General features: G+C 46.6%; 1 protein-coding gene across 1 annotated transcript, besides 2 other annotated features; it reads left to right on the forward strand.

Annotated features, from left to right (window-relative positions):
• Window positions 1-520: 520 nt before the first annotated feature.
• Window positions 521-776: a mobile genetic element.
• A 61-nt stretch (window positions 777-837) lies between these two features.
• Window positions 838-881: a tandem repeat.
• A 1,723-nt stretch (window positions 882-2,604) lies between these two features.
• Window positions 2,605-4,760, forward strand: EKO05_0005031 (uncharacterized protein; the record flags this gene model as incomplete). The annotated part of the gene is made up of 3 exons (XM_038945716.2): window positions 2,605-2,707; window positions 2,756-4,238; window positions 4,286-4,760. The coding sequence occupies 3 exons, from the start codon at window positions 2,605-2,607 to the stop codon at window positions 4,758-4,760; spliced, it is 2,061 nt and encodes a 686-aa protein (XP_038799572.2).
• Window positions 4,761-6,554: the final 1,794 nt, after the last annotated feature.

A 6,554-nucleotide genomic window follows, 5' to 3' on the forward strand; every position in this document is an offset into this window, starting at 1 on the left:
TACCTAGACGAGACCTCCAATACTGTTAAAAGGTTTCCTCATGAAGGAGATGAGCCCGCTATCGATGTTGAGAGACGGATATACGAGCGATTCCAGCAACACGGCGGACATATAGGTCTCCTGCAGTCTCATTGTCCGTTCGAACTCGGCATCCGCTTAGAATAGATTTCGAAATGATTTATAATAGGAGACAGCGTCTAACTTAAATAGCTATTAAGTATACTCCTTAGGACTACTTTTCAACTTTTACACTAAAGAATTCAACCTAGTTCAATCTCCTCCGCACCTATTACAGCAAATCCCTAGATTAAAGAGGAATTTCCTTTCTCAATTGATAACAGCTAAACAACTACAATTCCTGCGCGTCCATGGACCGCAAGCATAATCAGACGATCTACGACCGAGTCCTACCTTGACGCCTTGACCTCAATCATCAGTCTCCATAATAAACCTATTAACATCTGGTCTCAACTCCTTAGCATGATATACTTCTGTACAAGCGCGTTACGGCACTTATATTGTTCCAGTATAAGTATCGAAGCATCTCGTTAGCAGGCACATCAGGAAGGATACTTATCGACATCATTGTTAAGGGACAGAGAGACAAGTGGTACGGTAATTGAATTCCATAAGTAAGTGTTCTGCAGGTGTTGTCGTAGGTGTCGTGCCTTGACAGTTACTGTCAAGGCTTCTTATACCTTTTTGCCGGCCAGATTACGTACACTAGCTAAGCATCCTGGTTCTTACTAAGGCAGTCACCGTGTGCACCGGCACAATATATTTGTTAAAACAAGCTATCTTAAAGGAACATTAGCATTCTTAGATTTATAATTGTGGCTACTTTCTGCTTTAGTCTTTCTACACTATACTATATTCTTGCTGTATATATTTAAGCAGACTTATAGCAGCATATAGACTATAATAGTATTCTTATTATAATCTAGGCTTCTTTAACATCTTTAATTCTATATACCTTTAGCCGCTAAGAACACGTTTAATAGCTTTACCTAGTTGCTGTTACTGTAGCTGCTACGCAAAGCCTTATATATTTGTTAACTATCTACTTTATAGAGTTAAGACACGCAGACTAAATTACTCTACACACTATCTTTAGATACCTAGTAGCTTTGCTAGCACTATATGTATAGTGCAAACCTTACGCACTAGCTTACAGTAGATTGTTAAGAGCCTACATAGTATTAGTAGGGCTTAACAGCGTGGGAGGCGGCATATATGCAACAAAGCTGCTAGATAAACAGGTAGGAGTACGTTTTAGAGTACCTAACATTAGTTATACAACTATACACATCACCGCTATAACAGCTGCTTAGATCTTCTAGCATGGCCTATTGTCCGTAAGTTGTGGAAAGATCAGCCAATAAACGGGCAGCCGCAGTGTCCGTATCTAAGCAATGATCGTCTGTCAGTCGCCGAGACCGAATCCTGTCGTTGCGTTTAGCTATGTTCAGCCAAGTCTAGAAACGTAGAGATCGTTGTATGAGAGCAGGCATCTGCAGTAAAAGAGGTTCAGCAAGTCAGCTATATATATTCACAATAATCCAAGAGATAGACTCACAACCAATTTGCCATGTGTGATTGTGTTCGAATTCGATTTTGTGATCTTGAGTTTGTGTAGCACAACCTGGTTGAGGGGAAAGACGCATGGAAGCTAATCAGAGCAATCGCAACTTTCGGCATATGTAAATCGAGCGCATGTAAAGGACAGTGGTAGATTCAATGTCGTTAAAGAGGGCGGTGTGTACGGTGCGAAGTTGCAAGTCGAGCGGGTTACGCAGGTCTCTGCAGATGCTCTACAGCGACCGTGGTCGCCGTAATTGCTGCGCTCTAAGCCGACGGCTAAGGAAGGATTGTGATTGGCTGCAAGTCTGGTCAACATCCCACAATTCATGGTTGAAAAGACCGCTTACATTATTACCGTGTGGGTGCTGTTGCCCTCTTTTCGTCCCTATTTAGTAAGATAGGAATGCATCCTGTGTGCTCATCGTCGTTATCGTCGACGGAGTTGTCGCGCGCTCGTTTCGACGGTACGAGAAGTGGATACGGGTGGGAGTGGGCAAGTAGGCGGCACGGCGTAAGCCGAATAACCAGACTTCCCCAGCCAGTTATAAGCCGATTGAAATTCTGCTGACGCCTGGGGGAAGCTGTAGGAAGTCGGACAGCCAAAGGATGATGCAATTATGCAGTTACAATCAGTGAGTGCTCTGCTGTATCTTGACGACGACGCATATAGCTGACGACTGAGGGAGCGGGCAGAAGTTGTGCAGGTGACATGGGTATTTTCGACGCAGATCTTGGTTTTCCAGATTACAATGCGGGGCTAGAACACCAGTCCAACCAAGACCGACCGAACAAGGAATCCCTGCAAGCGTGCGCAACCGTACGATAAGATCAACTCTCTGCGCTGCCCCTATGCAACTGTTCTACCCGCACCATTGTTTGCTTACAACCCCTCCCCCTAACACAAATCGACTTCACCGTACGTCGCGTTGAAGTGACGTGTCAACGCAGGTGCTTGGAGCAAACTCCTCGGTCTCAGCACAAGATATCAAACAAACTGAGTCTTACTGCACGCTCGCAATCGCAATGTCTATGCTTGAGCTGCCGGCCGAACTCACGCAGCTCATAATTGACATCGTGGTGCATCACACCGAATTACAGCATGTCGTCAGGCTCCGAGAAACATGCCGTGCGTTGCCTCAGAACAGCCGTGGATTCCCTAAACTGACAAACTTAGGTCAGTTCAATGATCTTGTCCAGAATTCGATTTTTCGCCTACCGAGAACTGTTCTCCTCCAAAGGAAACTGAGCAAACTGACGAGAATTAAGCTACTTCAATCTAAGATGCTCCTTGGAAATGCTAATGAGCTATTCCTATGCTACACTATTAATCGCACAGCGGATTATCTTACCAGTTGCGCCAACTCTAAACTCCGAAATCAATATGTGCAAGTTCTCACAGCACTTGCAGCAAAAACAATGATTTACTGGAGGTTTCTTAACTGCGTTACAACAGAAAAACAGAGATACCTCCAACTGGAAGAGATGAAAGACAATGCCCTTGTAGCAGCCATCGGAGCGAACGAGACTCGTACAGTACAAGAACTCTTAGAGGATGGAGCCAATGCTGCTTCAAATACCCCGTGTTTTGGAGAGGCACTAGCCACAGCAGCGTCATCTGGATCTCTAGAAATTGTAGCCAGTTTGCTTGATCATTGGGATTGGGACACCTATAAACAGCTTGCTGGACTCCGCCTCACGAACGCCATTGAGGCTGCTGCTGCCGCTAATCACGAGGATGTGCTGGTTAAGCTGCTTGATTACAAAGATCGCATTGACCAATCTACATACGATGATACCATCATCCGCATGATCAAAAACAACCACACAGCAACCGTGGAACAGCTGCTGCTCCTTAGACAAGAAGATCCTACTCCAGCAGCGAAGACAGACTTCTGGCTACGTCTCGTGCGAACGGCTGCGGAGTATAATCGAAGCGCGTTGCTGCAACGTATCTTGACGATAACGGATCCATCACGCGTTGGAGAAGCCTCGCTCGTGACAGCATTGAAAGATGCCTGTCTGGAAAATCATGCTGAAGCAATCAAAACCATACTGCCCCACCTCTTTATCTCTGACTCAACACATCACGCGGACAGTCTTTTCTGGGCCGCACGATGCGGGAACGTGGAGGTCTTGGCGGAGCTTTTGACGTTTCTGCAAAAAGATCAACGTGCATTGCTCCTGGCTCTCGCCGGTGCTGTGTCTGGGAAGATGAAGGAAGTCGTATCACACTTGTTGGATGTTGCGGGTATCAGCACCACTTTTAAAGATGCTCCAACACGTTTCACTGACATTATACGCTTGATTCTCCCAGACGCTTTCTCTCAAGGCGCAGCCCAGCCCATTGAACCGATCTTCGTGTCAACCCAAGTGGAAAAACTCCGCGCAGCGTCCAAGGCAGGCAAGCTGGCTGACGTCATCAATATCTCTGCTACTATGAGAGCCCACCATCCGATGGACAGTATAATCGGAATTTCTAATACGTTCAATGATGCAGCGAAGAACAATCACCTTGATGTTCTTCTGTTCCTGTGCGAAACCTGGGTGCCTCACTTCGTGACATCTTGCGTGAAGTCGCCTGCTGTAGCTCAGATCTTCATAGATTTTGGCTGGGATATCAACCAAACAGATCTGGGCTCCAAGTATCCACGTCTAGGGCAAGTACACCGACAGGCTTGCGACTAGCACAACTAACAATAGCTAGGAGCTTCGTGCATGACGAACATTTCACCCGTTGGCTGCTGGGCAAGGGAGCTTCTCCTGAGTTGAGAGGAGAGTTCGACGTCACTCCAACATCAGTAGCGGTTTGGCGCGCCCCGATGTCGACAATCAGATTGCTTCTTGCCCAGTGCAGTGGTATTCAACAAGGACAGCTTCTCCATTTCGCTGTGCAACGAAGAGGCCAAGATAACCTAAAGATTATTGAGCTTTTGATAAGCTTAGACTGTCCGATTAACAGCATATGGTTCCAGGATGATGAGCGCTCTTGGCTAGAATGGGGGATAGGAGAAGCAGGCACACCTTTGTTCACCGCAGCCGAGCAGGGCAGAGACGAAGTCGTAGCGTATCTGCTTACAAAAGGTGCGGACGCTGCAATCGTATCCAACAGAGGCCGCACAGCCATGGACGTGGCAGAAAGTGAGCACTGGTTCAGGACTGCTCAAATTCTGAGTCACTAAATGGAGGATTGTTTTGACAACGTAGCACGCGTATTGAATACCACTCGAGATGAACTGCATCGATATACCCATGACTATGGATTGACCCAGCTAGCCCCATTCCACATGCTCCACTTCTGTCCAACAAGTACCCACTGGTTGATGGGAGGATTGTCCTGTGATTCGATGATGATATTGCTGATTGTAAGTTGATATTGCATTCGTCCGTTATGTGGTACGCATCTCCATGTAGGAGCAGTCTCGGGGACATCTGTGATATCTCTATCCTCTACATATACTCGAGGAGACCCATTCCTGCCATCTATGAAGACCGTTCCCAGATGTGTCTCATTATTAATGAGTACTTCAGTCGAGCGCTCGTAATGCCACTGAACACTACTATGAGGGAGTGTCTGAACGCCTCGGTACATGGCAGCCAGTTGTTCTGGGGCAGTAATGATGTCGTTGTTGAGCGTTGCAAACACAATGTATGTCTTGCTGTCTGGCGGGAACAATTGTGGGTTGCTACGACACAAGCGGACAGTGTCGTTCGTCAAATCCTCGGCAATCTTGATAAAAGAAGTAGAACTTGTTGATCCCAATATGTTTGGTCCAATGTGAGCAACAACGGCGGCGTGTGGCGAAACAATCGCGAAAACCGAGCAGGCAGAAAGGCCTCTAACTCCAATCGTCTTTGGCTGACTCTTAGAATAGAAAACTGTCCAATCTGACTTGTTGATAGCAACTGTCTTTGTGTTCCCCTCCTCGATAGCTTCAGAAAGAAGCCCCATGGTAGCGGCTGGTTGGATTGCGGAATACTTGTAGACAAAAAGTTTAGAGGTGAGACGAATGGAGACTTATGCAGCGTACGGAGATGCCTTATGTTGTGCTAAGCGCTCCCTTACAGTCCTGAGCACTTATTTAGCTATTTATTTGATTGGCGAAATTGTTAGTATCAGTGGAGAGCGGCACGATTGACCAGAAAAGCTAAGCGGGCGCTTAGCTAGCCGCTCTATCACCAGATTGATAGTACTTGATTGCTTGTAACCAATCCAAAGCGTACGTGGCGTGATAGCAAGATTAGCCCTCCTGCAAAATGAAGGTGTACCAGCGGCTGGTACGCCATCAACTACAGGCCTACTGCAGCTGACGCTTCCAAGCCTTGCATCGCTGCATTTGCGCTGACTTCTGCGCGAGGAAAGGATCTCGATAGGCTGAAGACGGGCACCTTGGAGGCGCTCCAGGAGATATGGCTGATCACATGAGTGGATAACACTCCGCTATGCGTTCTGTGAAAGGCGTGCGAGTAGCCATATAGCTGTGTCAAGAAGCTGTATCCTGGACTGAGGCCACAAGATCATATTGTAACGAAGTAGTAAATAACACTGTGTTGAATTATCCTCCTAAGAAAGTGTCATGACAATGTGCCCTATAGGAGGTTAGGCTGCAGTTATCTACGAGACGGTACCGTGTGTATCAAGAGTATGGCGTTGCAGGTGCATCTGATCGCGGAGAGACAATTTACAGATCTCACATAAAGCCCCTTAACCTAGCTTAACGTTGTTCAGGTGATTTTGCTTGAAGTGTTTGCTGAGGTCGCCTAGGGTATAGAATGGTTTAACGCGATCCTCTATTAGCAATGCTTTGTTGCCTAAGCATATAAATTATATCTGTAGCCTCTCTTCTTTGTACACTAAAACTATCGCTGCTTCTAGTACTTCTCTATTCACTTCTAACTGCAACCTGTTGCTCTGTTAGCTTGTTAGGCGCAGCTGGTCGCTTGGTTGTTTATGCCGAGATGAGCGCATTGTACCC

Source organism: Ascochyta rabiei, chromosome 7 (genome assembly GCF_004011695.2).
Source record: "Ascochyta rabiei chromosome 7, complete sequence".
Lineage (NCBI taxonomy): Eukaryota > Fungi > Ascomycota > Dothideomycetes > Pleosporales > Didymellaceae > Ascochyta > Ascochyta rabiei.